Consider the following 23,807-nt stretch of genomic DNA (forward strand, 5'->3'; position numbering starts at 1 on the left):
TTGTATCCCCTTGTGGGAGTTTGCCGAGTTCCCTTGATGGGAAGATCATCTAAACAAACAAACATTTTTGGGGTGTAACTGGGTTTGACTAGAGCAGGACTTGAACCTGCGACCTCTAGATTAACAAGTCGATGCTCCACAAAAAAAAAAAAACTATTTTCCTAAGCATCTTTGTTCGGGTGTGCCATTCAAAACCCATTCAACATGTAACTGACGCATGGCCGTGGATCACATCCAATTTTAGGATACAACCTCGGTACATAAGAGTTGGAGAAAAACATACCCCGATATCCTTGGCACTTGTGCTTTATTTTTCATGGCTCCATCCTGGGTTAGGAGAGGTGCGAGGGCCTTTAATAACTGGTAGGGATCCACTGCGTTGGTCTGTCAAAACAAAATGAAAACAGGTTGTTAAAATACTCAACATTATTGATTTTATATTAGGCTCTCTTCAGGACCAGCCTAACTGGTAAACAAAAGAAGCTTAAAAAATGGTAAACTTTGTACAGGCAAAGTAAGTAACCAATGAAAAAAGTGGGACGACAGGCCGAAAATGAAACGGAGACCACAGAGGCCAAGGCCTCTAGTGCCCGGCCCCCGACCTTGATGTGCCTGCAAAATTTCCTCATAGGTTTTCCAATGGAAGTGATATTTGCAAAATTAAAATGCCCTTGCCCTCTGGAGATAAAACTTCAGGCCTGAGATATGTTCGGACTGGGGCTTATTTGTGATGATAATAGGCTTCTATTGATTTGTTCAGGGTATTTAATGAATACCAACTATCTCTAGTTACATTGGTATTTTGCATTCTAATTATTAGAAATTAACATGCCCGATTCAGTTTTTTGAACTGCAATACATACTTTTAGTAAAACATTTTCAGTTGCATAACAATACGTTTTTATATAATGCTAAAATCTACCCCAAAAGATACTCAAAGCACTTCTAAAAAAAACAGCAAAATCTAGCGAATTTAAACGATATAAACATAAAAAACGAGCTGTTTCTTTATTTTGTCTAATAACTATTGTGATAACAGACGAAAAACACCTTTTACTTCACATAAAAATAACCAAATTAAGAACGACTGCAAATAAAATATTACAAGTAAATTTTAGCATAAACTGATTATGATGAAATTTTTTTGTTATAAAGCCTTGTAATTTGAAAATCAAATCACCCCTCCACCCCCCCCCCCCCCCAAAAAAAACCCCTGTAAACACAACTATCTAAAACTAAAAGAGCCGCAGGGGAGCATCTTGCAAAGAAAACCTTCAAAAAAGTTTCAGGAACAGAGTTAACTTTAAAATATCCCCCCCCCCCAAGAATAAAAACTAATACAAAAGTTGTTGACAAAAGCACACAAAATACTTTTTTTCCCGACTCTCAAGTTCTCAAGATTCAGAATCAGTATGCCAGACATTGACAATAAAATTGCACAAAATTTTGAGATTTTAAATTCCTCTTCTAAACAGTAGAGTCTAGTGTCGGACAAATGCAGACATTTTCTCCACATTGAGTCAACAGTAGAAGTGGAAAATAGACTGGTTCCCTTCTTGTTTAGAATTTTTGTTGTTCTTGCACACAGGGACTTCGACAATTGATCATAAAATAACAATTAAAAAAAGTTTAATTTGGTCTTGAGTTCTGCTCCAAAGACACTTACAAGACATTACAATAAATGCCTTGAAAATTTACATGAATACAGTTGTCAGTTTTACTTCTGAAATCATGACTGAAATCAGTAATGTAGCACATAAAATGTTACACCGGGATAGGTCAACTTTTTCAACAATAATGCCCCCCCCCCCCTCTTAAAAAAAGGGAGAAACATCTAATAAATAAAACAGAGGGTTTGAAGAGTAATGTCAAGGGAGTTGACCTCCCCAATGGAGATGAGCAGGACTGAGAGCATAATGGACTTTTTTTTTGAAAAAGTAGTTTTCTCCAGTCAGTTGTTTCTTCTGTACAATGATTTTTTTATCCCCAGTGTCCCTTTGTCTAAGCTAAAAACTTCTTCAAGCCAAGAAAATCTACACTCCCTCAGCTTTATAAAATAAATAATATTTGTGGAATTGGACAAGAAAAAAAAAGAAGAAAACATTTAAGTCAGAATCATCTTCCACTTTGACACTTCCCCCGACAGCCCCCCCCCCCCTTCCCCCAAACTAAAACGAGGCAAACCAATGACAAAGCTATGGAACACAAAGACTTTTTACTTCGTATAAAAACTGTGACAACTTGTTTACAAAGTACATTTAATCAATCCCACCTTCAGAACTTCCTCGTTAGATATTAGTTCCCTTGTCTAGTTTCAACAAACTTCATGTACATGTATAATTTCTTTTCTTTTTTACAGTAAAATGCTTTCACGTCAGCAATTCACAAGAATTTAAGAAAACCAAATTAAGGTCCTAAATAACTCATTCAATCAAATAAATGTGTACTATAAAACCTATTCCTACGGACAAAGCACTTTTACTATTTTTTTTTACACATAAAATGACTGACACTGATACATGAGTTGTTTCCTGAATGTTTTATTTATACCAATGACACATTAAACCAAAAACATACATGAAACGGCCAAAGAGTGGTTTACTACGCTACAAATAGTTAGAATTAAAGTCAATTTTTTTGAAAGAACACAGTATTCAAGTTTGAATCCAACCCTTGTAAAAATGAAGAGGAATTCACTTTTTTTGCCAATCTCAAAATTGCTATTTATTTATTTATTTACATGTGTCAGCAGTTCCGTGTACATAATCTATACTTATTGTCTGAAACAGTTGTCAATGACATCACTCTTTGATTTGTACCGAACTATGTACAGATTCTCAAACAAATGCAAACAATTTCGAGGGAAAATACCAAAAGAATAGAAATCCAATAATCAAGTTGTACTAACAGCTTGAATGTAAACAAACATATTGATTAACCCTGTATTGAACTGGCACTATACTTTTCCCAATCAACATTCATCACAACATGTGCTCACTATTGACAAATTGACTTTGTTCAATTTCTTTCCGCCATTGTATAGGTCTAATATATACCCCCCCCCCCCCCCCCCCCCTCAAACAGGTGTGCAACTGGTTTGTAAAACAAGAGGAAAGTGCGCCAGAAATGGTCAGACTTTGTATTATGTTTTTTAATTTACAATTAAAACCCAAAATGAAGAAAACAGCCGACTAGCTTAAAGGTTGCATGCCTGCATAAAAATGTTACTTGTGCATACTCAGGCCAAAACCAAATGCAGTAATACAACAAGTAAGGTATCTTAACTGCAGCTTGCAAATGTCAATCAACCCAATCCTGTGGTTGATATAGACTAGGAATATGGTTTTCTTTTATACGCAGTGGAGCTAAGGGTACACATACTTTGAGTGTCATACGTAGTGTTCAAAGAAAATACCCCTCTTAGAAAGTCATTTGGTATCGGTTCATACCATTTACATCCTACGAGTATGGTCATGAAACTTTTCCCAATCAATTCAAATGACGTTTATCTTTATCATTAGAAATGCCCCCTGCACCCCCCCCTCCCTGAATAGACCCTTCCCACCATCCCCTGGTATTATGTGAAGTCTTCATCAATAACCACTGATAATAATATAGGACCAAAAGTCCCAAGCTTGTGTCGATTTATTTTTATATTTCCCATTGAGCATCCCTTAACCCCCAACCCATAATGATCTCGTCTTTGTTACTTCATTAAAAAGGAAAGATATGGGTATGTATAACAGCGAACACATAACCCGTATTGACACCACCATAATCAGATTCTAGGTATTGATTTACCATATTATGTGATGTTGGATTTTGTCATGGATCCTAGTAAATCACTCTAATGGAGTTGAGGTTTATGTTGCCACAATCTAACCTTCTGTCTGTTACACTATTAACACTCCCCACAACTTTAAATACATTCATCCCCTCTACCCACGCCAGCATTTATGGTTTTATTCACTCGAAGTGCGTCGTGGCCAAGCGGTGTAGAGAATCAAACTCAAGTTCTGATGGCCGAGTCATCAGACGGTTGGTTCGAATCCCGGTCAGGACAATTGTGTTCTTGGGTGAGACACTCACACAGGAGTTAATGGGTACCTTTCAAGGGTAACGATCAACAACCTATGCCCCAATTTGAATGCTGGTGCTGCATACTCCAAAGGAGCTACACTGGTTGCGCAAGTGCTTTTTAAGAGGGGCTGTATTAACAGGGGTAGCGATAGTGCAATGTTTTTAAGTCTAAGCACCTAATAAAGGCCTATTTTAATATTAGTATTGCCTCCTTTATATACAGGAGTTCATATTTCTATTGTCCCAATATTTAATAATCTTAAAATGCCAAACCCTTGGATTATACCCCACATCCCCCTCCCCCCATTGGTGAAAGATGACTTAAATTACACAAAGATCACAAAGGATATTGCTTCCTTCCATTTCACATCAAATACTTAAATCCAAGAAGGCTCGTTTCAACTATAACAGCAGAGGTCAAGGGCTGTTTTACACATGTGTTATGTTCTTTTCAAGAGGTACTTTTGATGAACATCTCATGTTTTCTCTTTGTAGGTGTTGGGGGTACTGCCTACACATTTCCATTGACTGGGTAATGTGGTTGGAGACCTATAGCAAACCCAACTTCTTCTTTTCTCCCAAAGACGTATTACTTTCTTGTTACTGATGATTACATACCAGCAAATTCCTTTAAGTGTCTTAAGAACATATGCTTGCAAAAACACAATACCAGCCAAAAGTCAATGTAGTTTGTAAAATTGGGATCAGCTATGAACTCGTTCCAAGCCAATATAATACACAGTCTATTGGTTAAAAGCATGGAGGGGAGAGGGGATTTCTCTACGGTTATTTCTGACACTGTCAGACTGAAGACGTTTGGAGGAATGCAAAATTTCCCCTTATGCACCATAGAGATTATTAACACTATCACTACATACAAAAGAACACCACTCAATGTTGAATGGCTCTTTCAATCTTCAATCAAATAAACAAACTTCCTCGATACGCTTAGTTGACAATGGTAATAAATACATAAACGCATGATAATTTGGCCCCAATTCTCTGTCTGCACCACCCTCATTAAAAAAAAGGTCACCCCCTTAGAACAATGGAATGCTCTTCTGTATGCATAATTCACTTGGAAAGACTGTCACTGTAGAATTCCTAAGTGCAGCTAAAGCCAGAATACATGTAAGTTGTTGGTAATTACATTCTCTGCACTCAATATAGCATGAATGTTCCATGTTTGATAAATGAAAAACATTTGATATTGTTTCCACTTTTATTTTAAAAAATGTCTTTACATTCACAGGGTGTGTAGGACCCTTTGTTACGTAAACTAACAAATGAAGGACGATATCACCAACGAATGTATTCTGGCTTAAACAGGTTAAGACAAGTTCCTTGAAAAAATGTGCATTTACAATGCAGACTGTATCAAAAGAGAGGCTGGTTATAAATGGTTCAAATCGGTAATTTCAGAAATGGTTCTAACCAGTGGTATTGTAACTGGTTCAACAATTTTCATGACCAACTCTCCCCCGCTGAGGTCCAGCTTACGAGATGAATAGGGTTTTTCTAAGAGGGTATTACAAGTAGATCCTTGCATAAAAAATCAAGGATGTAAGAATACTAGTACCCTTTCAGATGGTTTATTCATGAAGAATCATTTTGTACACAGACCCACATGCACATGTATTGTGAAGCATTAAAGGCATTATGATACAACTGCTGTCTGGTCTAGTCCCCCATCCATGGATTATAAAACACGGTGTCATCAAGTTAACTGGTAGCCGTCTAATTTGCGTAAGAGCCTGACTTCCGTCTTCATTGACTTATGATGTACATGTATTAGAGATCCAAGATGGCGTATCAGAATGATATGAGCTGCAGTGTACTTATAGCAGCTGGCTGTAACAGCCCATAAGCCATGTCTGAATTAGCGGCTACGGCTGTGACTTGATTGTCACATGACCATGCACTGAAGCATAGGAGTCCCATAGAAACACTTCTTGGCAACAGCCACAGCCCCCAATTCAGACATGCCCGTATGTATCAAATTGTCTCTCATCACTTCGAGCAGACTGGACCTTTCCTCGCTGAAAGACTGCTCCTCTGTTCATGCTGCCCATCAGTAAGGAGACAGGGTACCAGTTCTCCGCTCACCAGTAAGGCGGATTTTACGGTCCATCTACTTTTCTTTGTCTACACTTATGACTCTGATATGACTTTCAACCGATTATTTGTACTACAGTACTAATACAAAATTTCTTTTTATCGAGCGGAAAAAACCACATAAGTCACTTAATGTCCTCAATGCCTTATTGTACTCCCCAAGGTAAATTAAATTTTAAGGAAAGCAGAGAGATACAAATACACCACTTCTTTGGACAATAAATCTCTTTGCTCGGGCTCGTCAAATCCCAACTACCCAGTTTAATTGACCAGGCCTTGTATTAAATGGTGGCGCTTCTACATTTAGACTTAAAATTCCACCATTCTTGTGTTCTCCAATTCACTACTTAATTCCCTTCAATTTGAAAAAAATATGTTCAGTTTGGTTGATGACCTTCAGTCTGGTAAACTTCATTCAATTCTGTTGAATATCAAAGTGTCCTTTAATACCCAAATAAGACAAATAAGATCAATGTTCTCTTACTGCTTGTTAAAATAAAAATAGTTTTATGTTTTGAACTATGTACATGTATACAGTAAAATAAAATCTTGACCCATCCCCTTTCCCAATTTGAGCCCTATTAGATCAGGGGTCGATTTCACAAAGAGTAAGGAAAACGTACGGCTAGTCCTACGTTAGGACAAGTAACTCATCTGAGTAACTCATCCTAACTTAAGATAAGACTAACTCTTTGTGATGTCGACCCCTTATCTTTATTACTTTCAAGCCTTAAAAAAACCCATAAACAAATAAACCATAGGATGAACTCTTTACATCAAGATGTAACTTCAGTTTTTGTTATATCTACCTTATTTTAAATATTGAGTGTGGAGGATTAACAAGTCAACCTACAGTTTAAAAAAGGGTATTAATACTTAACCCCAAGCTTTGGTAACTTACGAGTTAAAAAGAATATCCTTTAAATTAATAGAAACTATGAAAAAATTGTATTAAATGGTCGAGTTGGACATGGAGAATAATTACCATTGTGATATAAAAGGCGAATAAAACTTTCTGCAACGGAACGCGGTTGGACTACGAGTTCGCCACCAGACAACAGGACCTGATCTGAAACAGAAAGCAAGAAGAAGAGAACAACGGGGGGAAAACAACAATCAGTGATCAGAAAGTCAAGTTGCTTGGGGGGGGGGGGGGGGGGTTAGGGGGGTGTTGCTAGGGTTTGGATAGCCCTTTCACACTATGGTCGCTTTACCCCTGGTCTGCCCTACCAAATAGGCATATCCCGAGGGATAGCCACCCTTGCTCAGATCAATCCTAAGGCATGACGAGTTAGTTACTCATCCTAACTCGAAATAGGATTAATGCTAGTGTGTTGTGAAATCGGATGCAGGGCTGCTTTAATTATGCACATTCAGCATTTCTAATAATTATGCAAATAAGCTGTCTCGCTATTTCTATTATAAGATGGAAGACATGATTGCCGACCTCATAAGTTTGGTCATAGACGGCACTTGACAAATTTAGTATTATCATTATTGTTTCAAGCACCAGACCACCTTGCTGGACATAGAAATGCCAATAGCCTTAAAAGATTTGGGTACTTCTTCAAAATGTCCACAGATTTACAGTAAACTTACGGGGTTTGAAAATAATGATGGTGGAAAGCTTCCCTTCAAATATTACTAACTAAGGTTGTGTAGTTTTTGAAAAACGAGTAAAACAAGTCACAAAATAATTTTGGTCTCATGAGACCAAAATTATTTTAGCATGTAAAATCCCCTTAACCAGTTATGATATACCAAAACCATAGCATACTGGTTAATACGTTTTTACATGCTAAAACTGAGACGAAAATTATTACTTTTACTCATTTCTCAAAACCTACAGCACCTCAGTAAGTAAGATTTCAAGGGAAGCTTTCTACTATCATAATCTTCAAACTGTGTAAGTGTAATGTAAATCTGTGGACATTGTGTTTTTTGGTTAGGAAAAAGTACACATACACCCTTTAGCCGTTCATTTGAAAGTTGATTAAATGTAACTTGTTTTTCCAAAACACATAATCGTATAAAAAGTATCACAGGAAGCAGGCTGGAAGCCACTGTTCAACAGAACCAAAAGATCCATGAAGACTCAATGTCCAATAATGTAGTATTTTTTCAGAAACCATGTTTTTACCATCTAAAGGTCAATTTTGTAAACTGTTTCACGAAGTAATTTCAAAATGTACGTTGCAAAGCAATGATTCAGGAATGCTGAGAACTTTGACCTTCCTGATATCATATCAAGAAAAAACAGGATGTAAACATTATTAATGTATTAATCAAAAGACAAAAATTGATTAAACTGACAAAGAAAGGTCAGATTTTGCTACGGTGGCCCTAAAGTGACATCATCCATTGTACATCTGCCTTAAAAATACATTTGCAAAAGTGTATATTATGCACTGTCACAAATATCTTTGCAAAATTATTTACAATGTCAAAAAGCATTTTTGAGATTTTGCAAAATCGAGATACAGCAGTTTTGCACTGACAATAACAAATGAATAGTATTAGTAATGTGTCTACGTAGCTGACATGCATTGTTATGTCAAAAGGCAATATCACCTTTCTTAAACATAGATATTTAAGCAGGGTGAAATTCAAAAAAGTTAAAAACCCGGACAATAATTCTGGAGCGTTGGACGTCAACCTTTAATTTAAAAGGCTGTTAATTTCTCCTGCATAGGTAATTTTTGCAGGAGGATATTTCACTATTATGTGTTTTCTACTTTTCTAATAATTTTGTCATGTCATGCAAAAATGTCATATCTCCTTAGAAATACACTTAAATGTATGTTGCACGCGTACGCGGGTAAACAAAATTTAAAATAAAAATTGATACAATAGCCTGGATACGCACACAAACAAGAACGCACGTAGATAAAACATTTTGGCACAGAGCTTTGACTATGCTTTCTATTGATGCAGCTCGTTGCTTTACTAAATAAAAAACAACTAGATGGCACCCAAAACCGTTTAACAGCAAATGGAGAACTTCAGTTATCTTGACTAAAATTTAAAACAAAATGAATCTATTGAATTTAGATGATACAACAAATTTTATCTGATAAATACCTAAATACCTGTGTTAAATTGAGAATGAGTCGTGACTCATACTGTGGAATAGCCCATGTCGACTCACTCTGCATCAGATTGAAGCTTTTTGTCTACATGTATCAAACTATCAACCAACACATCGAACTTTGACCAACACATGGAGGTTTGGGATCTTGACATGCATGGTACATGTTTGTACCAAAGGAAATTGATAAAATAACCCTGAAGAGACAATGCCTATTTGCTTACACATGGCGGCCCAAATGATCCTACATCCTTCAGAGGCAAAGAGTTAAAAGCTCAGAAGGCCAAGTCTCAATTTTCCTGGATTTCTTCAATATGTAACAGAGTTAACACATTCCCATTTCGGCCAAGATGCATACAGCTAAATCCTAAGGCCTGAAATTAACCCATTCTAACACTTGTTGTGGTGCCCAGTGCTTTTACCGATACATGCTGCGGTGCCCTATTTGCAAGGCTTCAAAACAAATTTTCCTCCTAGAAGTGCCCCTTATACCAGGTAAAAAGCTGTGCCCCCTCCAAAGTGATATTCATCAAGGCCTGAATGAATCCGAGTAAAAAAAAAAAAACATGTTACACGTCCGGGTTTTTTCAAAAAAAAGAGAAAGAGGGGCTTTTTATTTTTTATTTCAAGATGGCCGCCATTCTTTGTTAAAATGTCAAATATCCATTGTTTTTTCTACTGCTGAAATACACAAAACATAAATGAAACAATTTAGTCGAGGCATTCAGACAAGACATTCAGATTGTTTTTGCTGAGATCATTTAAAATAAACCTATTTAAAAAAAAAAAATTGTGGACGCGAAACATGTTCTTTTTATACATGAATTTCCTCTTATGCCAAAATACATGAATTTCCTTTTAATAATGCCAAAATAAACCAAATTAAAATTTGTATCCCTGATGCAAATTTACCATTTATTGAAATATATGATTCGATGTCAGTTCATGCCTATGCCCTATCACATAAATTCCTAAATGGTTTGATTAAAAATTACGTAATTCTTAAAGACAGTGGACACCATTGGTAATTGTCAAAGACTAGTCTTCACAGTTGGCGTATCTCAATATATGCATAAAATAACAAACCTGTGAAATTTGAGCTCAATCGGTCGTCGAAGTTGCAAGATAATAATGAAAGAAAAAACACCCTCGTCACACAAAGTTGTGTGCTTTCTGATGCTTGATTTCGAGACTTCAAATTCTAAACTTGAGGTCTGGAAATCAAATTTGTGGAAAATTACTTCTTTCTTGAAAACTATGGCACTTTAGAGGGAGCCGTTTCTCACAATGTTTTATACCATCAACCTCTCCCCATTACTCGTCACCAAGAAAGGTTTTATGGCAATAACTATTTTGAGTAATTACCAATAGTGTCCACTGCCTTTAAATCAGACATCTTTGATGGGTCGGGTGGCCGGTTTAAAAAGCAATTATGAAAATACAAAGAGAATTAATGGAGTTAATAAATTGGTTATATAAAAAATGACAAATTATAATTCATTGTGGTGATTGTGTAGGCTAATAGTAGTTTAGTGTTTTGTTTTACGCTAGAGACATGATATAGTTCATCTCCTCATGTGAATTTTGATAGAAAATAAAAGTTGAGAAACGTTCAATCTGTTCTTCACTTTCTCAGGAGTCAACGGGTGAAAAGGCTTCTTAGCAAAAGCTGTTTATATTTTCATTTTGATTAAAAATAAACTAAAATGCAAAATATTAGTAAAGAGATAGTACGTTACCACAAACTACTAACCATCCATGCAAATATAAATAAAAAGTTTAACCAATCACTTTGCAAGTTGCAAGCACTAGGCGTATAAACTCCGCCCAAAACTACATCCATGATGCACAGAAATGAAAGCGAGTGGTCAACATACGACCTGTCAATCAATTATGCAAAGTACTGTACAGCGGCACAACAACTAATACTGAACAGGCGCGGTTTGTACAATGGCCCCCTGCGCCGCTCTCATCATCACACTCTCTCTGCACACTCCCCGTGCCAGATCGAACTGCAGCCTGCATGCCCCGGGCTTATACAATGGACGCACAACCGAAGTGTTTGTGCGTAAAATACTGAATAACATCTAACAAAATGGTCGAAGAAACACATCAAATTTACGACCTGCAAATAAAGAATATCAAGCAAAATCTAAAAGACATGAATTGGATAATACTTACTGGTTCTTCTGCACAGCAACTTATGTAATAATTCCATACAGAAATAGGTCAAATTTAGCGCAAAACGGCGCAGTTACACTTACATTTTTTTTCAACAGTCCAAGGTAGTCTGGATGGCACTTCAACATCGAGCACGACGACTAAAAACCTTTCTTTTTACAGATACATTAACAGTTTGATTTCTGTATTACTACTGTAGTTGCTCAAGAACATACAGTGTTTTGATGATTTACTTGTTTGGTATTTAACAGCGGGCAACGTGAATTTTTTTCCCGAAGAATTATGGATTTCGACTGACTCAACCTTCTTCACATATTTTCACAAAACTGACACCCGCCATCTTTTTTTCTTTTAACTCGAAAAAGCTCGTCCTATTTCCCTCATAAAACAACCATTATACTGTCTGTAAAAGTGTGCCTAATAACAGTTTTCGTGATCTATAGGACACTACTGGTCATATAATGTAAAACTGAAAAGCTGGATTTGCAAAACTAAGGTGATTTTTGACTTTCAATATTTTCAACATGACAACGTTACGGGCCCACGTCGGATGAAACTAGCTACAGAAATGAATAGAGAGTACGCATGCGCTTCGTAAAATGTTGAGTTGTGCGTGACGTCAGAAGAGACGCCCTGAAAATAAAGCTGACCCTCTAACTTTATATCGTTTAAAAATAATAAAATATTGTATAAATCATTAATATAAAACCTCATGTGTTTTATAAGCACTTAAAAATGTGTATTACCTACTATTTTGTTTTCATGTTTTGAGTAACAGCAATAGAAGAGCAAAATATTTACGATTTCATTTTGAGGTATAAATTAATAGTAAGATAGAGGTTTAAACTTAGGCATAATAACATTGTTTATTTTTAAACAATCCTTTGCAAAATTTCCCCTTTATGTTATTCCCTCTAAATCATTTAAAATAAATTAAACATTTTTGAGTACTTACAAGTTTGCAGCAGTCTTCAATTATTTCAACTACTTCGTTAAAGTAAATATCTTGTAATATTTTTTTATCGAACGAGGGTAAACAAAAACTGTCATGGCGGCCTCCATCAGACGAGTTTGCATCGCATCTCCGCTTGTTATTCGTGGGTTTTTAACGAATACTGTGTGCTGTAAACCTGCTTTACAATGTGTCTCTCATGCCAATAGCTCTGTAAGTATGTTAAACATATTGAACAAGTACAACTGTCCGTGTGAGGGAAGTTATACGTGGTTTTGTTTATATTTAATCAGTCACTGACTCGGTCGGTGACTGAGTCAGACCCTCCCCATGACCATGGTCAGACTTATCAGCAGAGTGTCACTGTCAGTCGATAGATTTATATTATTGCACACAACAAAAAACAACATAACAAGACATTATTTTGTTATACAATGATCTTTGATGATGAATTGAATGGGGTACCGGTCAACTCGGTCCCAAGCCAACTCGGTCCCAGTCAACTCGGTCCCAAGTCAACTCGGTCCCAAGTCAACTCGGTCCCAAGTCAACACGGTCCCAACAAGGTTATTTAACGCAAAGTGGAAGGTACATGTATTGTTTTCTTTCATTTATATCAGTATTTTCTTCTTTCAAACAAATGTTCTGATTTATTTTTGTTTAATTTTACTATTCAAGACAGTGGACACTATTGTATTGGTAATTGTCAAAGACCAGTCGGTTGAAGAAGTTGCGAGATAATAATGAAAGAAAAAAACACCCTTGTCACACGAAGTTGTGTGCTTTCTGATGCTTGATTTCGAGACCTCAAGTTCTAAACTTGAGGTCTCGAAATCAAATTCGTGGAAAATTACTTCTTTCTCGAAAACTATGGCACTTCAGAGGGAGCTGTTTCTCACAACGTTTTATACCATCAACCTCTCCCCATTACTGGTAATAAAGAAAGGTTTTGTGATGATAATTATTTTGAGTAATTACCAATAGTGTCCACTCCCTTTAATAAAACAATTTGAAAATTCTTGTAGTTATATTTCAGAAGTGCAGCCAAGCCTTTGTCATTTGTCAGACTATGTTCCTCTCAAGAGGAGGATCCTAGTGTCGTCAAGAAAAAGGAGCTGACCGAAGCTGATATCGCTGCGGGAATTGCTTATCTGCAGAGTGAAGGTTCGTCGTCAAAAAACTTTATGAAAGGCTGTGAACTTTTGCTATTATAAAGTACTTTGATTGGTCTACAAGAAGATCAGGGGCCAATTTCATAGCGCTGCTAAGCACAAACATTTGCTTAGCATGAAATGTTTGCCTCGATAAAAACAGAATTACCAACCAAATTTGTTTTGAGGATAAACAAACAACAGCTGAATACAAGTAAAAAGCAATATGCAACAAATGGAAATATGGTTGGTAATCCTGTTTTTATCAAGGAAGAAATTTCATGCTAAGCAAATTTGTGTGCTTAGCAGCTCTATGAAATTGGGCCCAGGGCTCAATTTTGGGGAAAGCTACAATACAGTCGAGGTTGTAGCTAAAAATAATTGCGTGACTAGAATTCATTTTACAAGACCGGAATCAAAAGAGTTGAACAAGCGCTAAGTCAAAATATTTATGATGACAATAGGTATCCTGCTGATACAATACATTTTGAGAATTGTGCAAACGGAAAGTGAGGTCCCAGTAACTTTATTTTTGGAAAAGTTTCTGTATGGCGCCACCACTTTTTATTCAATATGAAATAATATAGTATCTAATTTACCTCGATGAGATATCCCTTATTGTAAAGATGAGTGAAAAAGGGATGGTGCCATCTGGAGAGTTATCCTTATTTTTTATTGTCCCTTGACTATTCCAATTTCCAGATTACATTGAGAGATATGGCAAACGGCCGGTCTTTGCTGATTATAGAAGGAACCACAAAGGCGGAGTAGCACCGAAGGTAAGTCATTCAAAAACAACGATGGATGATATTGTAGGAGGGTTGACTGTGTACTGGGCAGATGCCATTACAACTTGAGAACACACTGGGAGGCTAGCAAAACCACAGTGGACAAATGAAGTGAACAGACAGTGGAAGTGTTCTTTAATGAATGGAAATACCTACTCAATTTGATGACGTAGCACTTCAATTATTAGTATTATTTGTTTAATCCTCAATGATCAGTCGCATTAAGGACTGAATCAGTTTGACAATTTACTGGAGATAAAGAACTACTTCTTTTTGTCCAGATAGAAATACACAGAGTTAAAGAACTGTTTTGTTTTATTTTTAAATTGTATTTTCATTATCTCCAACCGCCAACAACTAACTGTCAATACATTAAGGATAAAAATATATCAAAGGTAGGTTTTGAACAACACACAACTTACAAAAATTACTACAATACATTTACACACATTGTTAAGACATTTCGAAAAAATAATGCCCCAAGCACATCACACCTACCTTGGAGCAATTCACTGATCTATTATCTTTTATTTTTTATTTTTCTTCTCTCTGTAGAAAACACGGAAAAGATGTGTGGTGAGTTTAAAATATATTTTCAGTATTAGTATTAATTTCTCAAATAAAATAGTTATGAGAAAGTTTTTTGCAGTTTTCTTTTTACCCTTGCGGAAAGAACTAAATGGCAAATTGTTGGGGGAAGTTATTCTGTTTTTTGCTGATTTTCATTATTTGTTTGCTTTTATTTGTTTAATTTGCAGCGAGGAGTGAAGCGAATTATCTCTGGCAATCCATGCCCTATTTGTCGAGATGAAAACTTGGTTGTTCATTACAAGGTGCGTTAAAGGTCATAATGGCAATTACGATTTATTTGTAAGGATCCTTCTTCACCCTCAGAGCCAAAAAAGGGCAAACCCTGTACTTTGGCTTTGAATATTGTCAGTGGGATTGCTTTCAAGATAATTGTGTTTGATTTATCTGTGGCCAGGGTGGATAAAGGTCTCTTTTAATGTCCCCACTAGGGTGCTGGGTGTCATGGCCAATTGTTTTAAAACATTAAGTTCATGTTCTGGTGGTTAAGTCATCAGAGTCTTGTCATGATGACGCTTGTGTCCTTGAGCAAGATGCTTTACTATAATTGCTTCCCTCCTCTCCCAGAGGAGAGCTCAGGCCACGGGAGCTCAGGGGCTGTATTTATAACGGAAAGGTTTTCATGAATGGGAACTTGAAACAACACACGATGACATGGAATGGTTGAGTAGGAGGGGTTAATCATGTCACAAATTTTTTTTCGCCAGTGTGGGTGTTTTTTTTCCTTCAATTTTCCTCTTCTTTTCTTCGCAGAATGTGAGACTTTTGGAGCAGTTTGTTTGTCCCCATTCTTACGAGGTCTACTCGGATGAACGCACAGGTAAAACAATTTTAAAAAATTGCCACTTTCACTTCTTACTTTTACAGGTTTGTCAGTTGATGTATAAGGTGTATTACATAAAGTGCTTTTACTGTTGGCAACTGTTTTAGAGCACATTTGGAATAATAAGAACGACAACTAATTTTAACTAACATTCATGCAGAATTCAGTTCTGCTGGGAAAAAATGCGAGAGGCATTCCAGACTTTTACTGAAAAAAAAGACAACCACTTTAAAACTATTTTATTTGCCTTTTCTTTTTTTGGCAGGAGTTTGTCAGGCACAGTGTAAAATTCTCCGCAAAGCTGTTACTGAGGCCCAAGCATATGGTAAGAACCCATGTATTTATGACTCTTTTATAACAAGATCGTTTGAACTGGCAGAATAAACTATTTATAAACAGAAGCGTTGTTTTTAGAGGACAGAAAAACAAAACTTCGAAGCAGAAATGAGATTCAGGACTTCAGAGTGTACTCTTTATAAACCGAACCTCTTTATGTGGTGTGCAATGGCTGAGTGGATAAGAGCACTGGTGTTTTTAATTAGCAGAGTGTGGGTTCGATTTTATCCTTTTCTCCATCAAATACTCCAAATTGATCTGTCAGCTGAGGGTCACAAGTTGTAAAGTTAGAAGTTTTTTTTAAGAACTGAATCTTGCTGGAAAACTTCAGGGTTTCAATTTGTGGCTACAAGTCTTGCACTGAGAAAAGCAATCAGCATTGGTCAGACTCTTTGCAAATGCACACAATTACTGCCCACGTTAAGGTACAAAACACACAATTTTGTTTATATTATTGTATCAATATTCTTTCTGAAACACAGAAACCCCCAACGGATTGTACATAATAAGACCTCCAAATTGCAATCTGTTTTTCTACCAATTGACCAATTAGCTTCAACTGCTGTCTGTTATCACTGCAATTAGCAGCAATGCCCTGCTGTGTGTTGTGGACGTGCATCTTGTTTGTTGACTAGCTTTTTATTTTGTGTATATACATGGAAGCAAGTGGTCATTTCTCGGATGGTAATATGTGATCATCCACCACCAATGGGCTGTAAAGTTGACACTTTCACTGTTATGGGATTAATGCATTTTTTGAGAGAGTGTGTAATCAGCTTCAAAATGATACCATCCACATTTAAATCAGATATTTCTTGACAAAGTGATGATTTCTCAAAGCCACATATTTTTTTATTCAGATTTCTCAAAGTTTTCTTGAAAACCCAAACAATTTAATAGGCTCTGCAATGTGCAAGTGCGACTTTACAGCCCATTTGTGGTGGATGGTCACATATTTTATTCGGGCAATCACATTTACAAGCACATGTACATACATTAAAAATATTTAAGAAAACAAAGTAAAACAACAGTGGGGTGCCGAGGAGAGCATAAAAGTTAAAAAAATAACTGTCGCCAAAAAGGCGTATGTCTCCTAGTACGACTCACCCATGGTGTTGAGTTTAAAAACAAAAAGTTGGTTCAACTATTGGGGGGGGGGGTGGTCAGGGTTGGATGGGTTAAGGGGTGTCTCTTTGTCAGGTGGAGGTTTATCTGGGTGGTAGAGTGTCTGGGATGAGGCATACCTTGGTGGAGGGTGTCTGGGTTGATAGGTGTGTCTGGGTGGTGGGTGTAGGGTGGGGGGTCTGGGAGGGGGATACTTTGTGGAGTGGTGCCTGGTAGAGTCGTACCTGGATAGAGGGTGTATGGGTCGAGGGTGTATGGGTATCTGGGTGGTAGGGTGTCTTGGTGGAGGTGTCTGGGTGGAAGTGTCTGGGTGAGTCGTACCTGGATGGAGGGTGTATGGGTCGAGGGTGTATGGGTATCTGAGTGGAGGTGTCTGGGTGGAGGGTATGGGCTGTTGCACAGGCTCTTGTGAGGAATTTAAAATGCCATCTTCATAACATGCAATCTTTTTGAGTTGATGTCTTCAGTGATGAACCTCACTTCAGTACTGCCTCATTTATTTATTGTTTTGTTTGTTTCAGGTTTGCTTCCGATGTCATCTCCTTTTGTTCAGTACAACTACAGAGATTATTACGGGAAAGCGGCTGGCATGAAAGCATCATGATGACGACTTGTACATATCAGTATCATTAACAAAGATTATTATCGGAAAACATTCACTTCACTTTCTAGATCTTTGCACTCCTCAGAATCGAACTTCACACGTAAGTCCAAAGTGCAGTTAAAATACAACATAAGTTAAAATTTAATGATTGATTTGGACCTGTGACGCATAACTTGTTGCTGGATTGGATCAGACTGCAACTTTGTATTGTGTGATAAACGCAAAAACAAACTGTTGTGAAAAAAGTTCAGGTTTTCGTTAAAAAAAATTGCTGTTTTATAGAAACCAGTTTTCCGAGAGAAGCTTCTCTTTTTTAACGGACTGTTTTTAAGTTTAAGTCAAACACTTGATTTGGAAAGAAAAGTCCAGTAAAAGAACTCATTTACTGCAAAGACTTAATCATATTGAGTGTCAAAAGCTTACTGGCTTTAGGTTTTATGCAAAAAAAAACACGTAATCTATGTGTTTGATGAGAGTAAATAAAGAATTAAAAGTATATGAAAATTCAAATTTCCAAACTGCCTGCTGTCTTACTGAAGTCCTAAATTAAATTTGTTTTATTTTTGGCTCACTCGACACAAACTTGCCTAAAGAGGATGTGACCTTTGTTTACATTCAAACAGCCCTTTGTTGACAGAACATTGTACACGCCATGTTTCGCAGGGGAAAAAGACGTGTAGTCATGGTAATATTGCGTGTACTTTCTAGCTGGCTGCCAACACACAAAGGTTTTGCCCCGCCGTATGCGCACGAATCGTGTTGTGGTTTTTCGAGTGATGTCAGAGGTCACATCATCTATAGGCAACCTTAATGTATGCTAGGGTCGAACCGTCAGATGCTCTCTTTGTTTGAATTTGGAATAGGCTCCAAGCAATAGTGACATGCACAGGGCTTGAAATACTCACTAGCCAGTAAGGGAGGAATGCAAAGTTAAACAAATATGTGTTAATTTGAGGTTATCTTTTTTTAGAAGAGAACCAACGCATAACTCGACTCGCATTGGCCTAAGCTTGGAATCGAACCAGGGCCACTGGTGAGAGTGAGAGGTGAGCGCTTTACGCACTAACCACCCATGATTCACCCAAGCCTCTGAATTGTTGACCTTGAGGTCATGTCTGTATTGGCGGCTACAGCTAGATTTACGCATCACCGTGCGTTGAAGTGTAGGACGTCCTTAGCAACAGCCTTTAGCAAAATTAAGTCATAACTGCTGAGCACTACCAATTTTGATGTACAGCAAAAATAATGCCAGATATCCACTTGGTTGGTTAAATGTAGCGCTGAATCAATTAAATCATGCAGAACTAGGGGTAGGGTTTTGAAATGTATCGGACAAACAGTTGATCGGGTGTGGGGTAATAAGTTTGGACAATTAATTGAGAAAATCACAAGGAGTAAGGATTTATGCAAAGAAAACTCCTCCACAGATCACCATATTATGAGTGGGAGTTCAATAGAATACTTATCAACTTAACACTTACACTATAACAGTTACTGTTTGTTATAGTAGTTGGCCATATTATTATAAATATAATTTACATCAAGTGGTAATGTGGTTTACTAGGATCGTTTACTCAGTCACTTTAACAAATTCAACACCAGAAGGTAACTCAAGACCCAAACTGTTAGATTCTGGTGGCACAACTTGATCAGTTCATGGAGAAACAGAATGCAAACAAAACACAGATGAATTTGGTGGGTTGGGTGGTTAGGGGTTAGATTAATGCTACCTCAGACATTTCCTTGATATTTGAGGCTTAATTCTTGTTTATGGTAGATTGTTAAAACTGAAGTGCGCCCTCTATTGTAGAAGATGAGGAATTGTGTGCAAATAATATTTAAAACAACCATCTTAAATTGAATAGGCCCTCTTCATGATTTAACTTCGCATTAAAAGTGAAGGATTCAGAAAGACTCGGACTGGGAGGCCAGATATTAATCACTTTTACTTACTACAGGGTCAGGGGGCACCCCAGTCTTAAGTTATTCAAAATATTTTGTGTGAAGTGACATTAATCCCATGTTCATGGATGAAGACGATATCGGAACAACCCAACAAACCCCATCGTACTTTCAGGCCTTAACTCGCACTTGATGAAGGGACACAGGCTGCATGTGTTTGAAGATTGCACAGGGCACTACTAGAGCAAAAGCAGAGTAGGGCACCACGGCAATTTCTATGCCCGGTGATGTGGGCACTGCTAGCTAATTCGAGGGAGAGGATATGGGATCGGAGGAGTTAGGCCACACTAATACTTGACAAAAATGCATAGTCTGTAAAAACCCAAGGGATGTTTGTAGCATTGTCACTGTGCTGAACCCAAATTGGCAAGCCTTAAATTATTTAGTCTAAATGTTTTAAAAAGATGATACAGATAGTTTGATGTAGTTCTTACCGTCCATTGTGGGTGGAAAGAGCTCTTAATTGGTGGGTAAAGCTGTCCTTTCCAGCTTCTTTCCGGGATTTCCCTGAGGATGCGGGAGAGACGAACTGCAGAGACGGGTCCAAGTCCAACACTAACCATCAAGAAGTCTTGGTCTCTGGTGGTTAGGAAAGGCACCAATCTATGGTGGGGGCGCCTCTTAGGCTCTTTCTTGAATCTTAACTTATTAAATTTCTTAATGAGATAAACCTGAAGCTTAAGTTTCTATATTAAAGAGTTGTGTCCTCTGTTGTCCCCGTATTTAAAACATTTTCAGGAACAATATTTGGCTTCCAAAGTTTCTAAAGTATGGGCTTATAAACAAGTCCTAAAATATTGTAACAAGTTGTATGTATGTACTAGGCTACTGTCCAAATATCTCTGTCAATAATTGGTAATTACCCAAAATAATTATCAGCATAAAACCTTACTTGGTAATGAGTAATGGGGAGAGGTTGATAGTATAAAACATTGTGAGAAACGGCTCCCTCTGAAGTGACGTAGTTTACGAGAAAGAAGTAATTTTCCACGAATTTGATTTCGAGACCTCAAGTTTTAGAATTTGAGGTCATTAAATCAAGCATCTGAAAGCACACAACTTCGTGTGACAAGGGTGTTTTTTCTTTCATTATTATCTCGCAACTTCGATGACCAATTGAGCTCAAATTTTCACAGGTTTGTTATTTTATGCATATGTTGAGATACACCAAGTGAGAAGACTTGTCTTTGACAATTACCAATAGTGTACATTGTCTTTAAAATGCTCCGTAAATCAGATTCCAAGGATATATAAAATGCTGTTTGTTTGTCTAGCGGTGTTTTTGAAGTAAAGCTTTTGAGGGAATTTTCAGGTTGAGTTCATTTGTCAAAATTATATTAGGTCAGCGAATTAATGGTATCACACTTTCAATAGAAAGAGAACATAGAATTGACACTCAAATATATAGCGCTGTATTTTGATTCCACCCTAAGTTGCTGCAAATAATATGTCTGTTGAAAGTTAATCGGGTAATAATGAAGACATTTTATTACAACGTAACATTTTCAGGATTGGGGCCATTAATTGACCTGTTATACACATTTTGTTTGGGGTAACCTTAACGGGAATCTTTTCCCCTCACAAATTCAAATGTTGTGTCACAATTTCTAAAGAAAGGATGTTTGAATCTACGACATTTTCAAAGAATAATACACCATCCCCGCCCATAATCCAAATAAAAGACAACGTTTTTAAATCAAACAATAAAACAATTCACCTTTGTGTTTTTCCTTTCATTTAAATATATCATTTATTAATAAATAATTAATCTAACAAAGTGAAAACAAACAACACTCATTAATAATTCAATTTGTTTGTACAACGATGTGTATTGTTTTGCAAAAAATGTACACGTAAACGTTTTATATACAACTAAATTAAGTTTCGATTTTTGGGGTTGAACAAAGAATTGACTAGAGTGGGATTCGAACCAACGACCTTCGGATTAACGTGCCGGTGTCAGATGCGATTGTGTCCGCCATGCAATACTGTCCGCTCCGGACACTTTTGCATCTACAATCGTGCTATGCAAAAACCGTCCGGTGGACATGTGCGCGCGTAAGCGAGGGTGCATGCACTGAACCTACGTGTATGCAGCATGAATAGTGTTCACGAATTAATTATGATTGCAGCGAATACCCAACGGCCGAACTTTCCCTTGTCATTCATGACATGCACTTAGCTTGTAAAAAATGGCAAAAGTTCCGTCGACCAAGGGCGTTTAGTTTACTGCAAGGACGGTCTTTGCACGGGGCGGACACACTTGCATAATTAACTTTAATTTGTTTTATTCAATTTTGAACTGATTGTGCATCTATTTTCTTAATTGTCTCATACAGCATCCACTAAATACCATCAACACACCAACTGTTATTTTTCTCAGATAACTTGAACATAACTATGACATCAAAAAGTACTTTTTATATAACAAAAACTCGATAATACCATCCCGTTTTGACAGATTACGTCGTCTCTAAACCAATGAAAACAACTTCACTACATCCACATGAGTATTAAAAAACCCCATCAACAATCAATTTGTCGAACAAACAGTTTTAGTCAACGTAAAGTAGAAACAATAGTCGACGAACACTAGTACACTGGTGAACTACCGTTCCGTTTTAGTCAACATGGGTGCATAGAGCAAGGAGCATAGAGCAAGGACCTGTGTGTAAGCTGTGTTTCAAAATGGCTTATTTTTCTTCTTTTGGTAACATCAACAAAACATTCTCGAATTGTTTCCAATAAAGCGCGTTCATCCGTATGTTTAAGATATAAATCATTTCCACTCAGTGAAGAAAATGAAGAAAAAGTAATTCGACAACAATACCAAGAACAAACAACAAAATATTCTACGTGCACAAAAGAAAGTGGGACAAAGGTGTTTTATCGGGGAAAACTTTGGGGGGAGTTCTTTTAAAACAACCGTCAAAGATATATTACATTGTTAGAGTGTGTGTTCGGGCCCAAGATGGCACTTCTTAAGTGAAAAAGACACAAAGTGTTTTTTTGTAGTGCAGCAGCATAGGCATAATGGATTTGTTGACAAAAACAAAATAACACCAATATTATTTACACAACGTTCTTTGTTACAAAAGTTTTAACTTTTTAAAATTAAAATTATAATGAGTTTATACGGAAGTAGTTGCAGAACGCTTTTTTTCTCTCCTCAGATTAAAACAACAAAAACATGTTGCTTTCTTTTCCTGAGCAGAAGTTGTTTGGGAAACAAAAGGCAATTAATACGTCATCAAATAATTGATGACGTCGTCCAATTAATGCATAATTATACGTTTTTGTTTACATTACGGGACGGATCACAATTTACATCACTTTCTGTAAGTTCACTTTTCGACAATGTATGACATAATGTGCACTGTACTTAAAGGCACTGTACACGTTTGGTAATTGTCAAAGACCAGTCTTCTCACTTGGTGTATCCCATCATAACCATAAAATAACAAGCTTGTGAAAATTTGGGTTCAACTGGTCATCGAAGTTGCGAGAAAAAGATAAAAGAAAAAACACCCTTGTTGGACGAATTTGTGTGCTTTCAGATTAGAAAAAAGACTTCTAGCTAGAAGTATTTTATTATTTTAGTGAGAAATTACCTCTTTCTCAAGATCTATGCTACTTCAAAGTGAGTCGTTTCCCACAATGGTTTATACTATCAACAGCTCTCCAATGCGCGTTACCAAGTAAGTTTTTAAGTTAATATTTGTTATGAGTAATTACCAAACGTGTACCTTCCCTTTAACTAACGAGTTTTAAGTGAAGACGTGTGATGCATCCCGTGTATCAAGCACGAAAGACTAGCGGCAAGTCTAAACAAGTGTTTAGGTTCTGTAACAGATTTAGAACGCGTAAAAGGGTTTATGTTAAACACTTAACATTGTATAGGGCCCATGAGTTGCGTTGTAAAGCAGTGGTTTAAGCATCAAACTTAAACACTGGTGTTTAGCAAACTTTGATGTACTGAGGACCTTTTAACGCTTCCTAAACACAATGTTAACG

The 23,807-nt window shown here is 37.0% G+C and overlaps 2 protein-coding genes across 5 annotated transcripts in view; one reads left to right on the forward strand and one right to left on the reverse strand.

The window, feature by feature from the left end:
* The window catches only part of LOC117303525 (serine/threonine-protein phosphatase 1 regulatory subunit 10-like), a 36,122-nt gene extending 15,427 nt beyond the window's left edge, over positions 1-20,695 (reverse strand). For 3 of the 4 annotated variants that reach the window (XM_033787753.1, XM_033787752.1, XM_033787750.1), the window contains exons 1-3: positions 11,548-12,019; positions 7,181-7,264; positions 284-384 (exon numbers count right to left, since the gene is read on the reverse strand). In XM_033787753.1, the coding sequence (XP_033643644.1) occupies positions 284-384; positions 7,181-7,183 (104 nt within the window). In that variant the 5' untranslated portion in view covers positions 7,184-7,264; positions 11,548-12,019. Of the gene's footprint in view, positions 1-283; positions 385-7,180; positions 7,265-11,547; positions 12,020-20,227 lie in introns of those variants that run through there. The other variant, XM_033787751.1, reaches the window with a different exon arrangement.
* On the forward strand, positions 12,513-18,343 carry LOC117303527 (28S ribosomal protein S18b, mitochondrial-like). The gene is made up of 8 exons (XM_033787754.1): positions 12,513-12,629; positions 13,442-13,580; positions 14,270-14,346; positions 14,911-14,931; positions 15,114-15,188; positions 15,697-15,763; positions 16,032-16,091; positions 17,749-18,343. Exons 1-8 carry the CDS (start codon positions 12,513-12,515, stop codon positions 17,829-17,831), a joined length of 639 nt encoding a protein of 212 aa, XP_033643645.1. The 3' UTR covers positions 17,832-18,343.
* Positions 20,696-23,807: the final 3,112 nt, after the last annotated feature.

The sequence above is a fragment of the Asterias rubens genome, chromosome 19, assembly GCF_902459465.1.
Source record: "Asterias rubens chromosome 19, eAstRub1.3, whole genome shotgun sequence".
In the NCBI taxonomy this organism is placed as follows: domain Eukaryota; kingdom Metazoa; phylum Echinodermata; class Asteroidea; order Forcipulatida; family Asteriidae; genus Asterias; species Asterias rubens.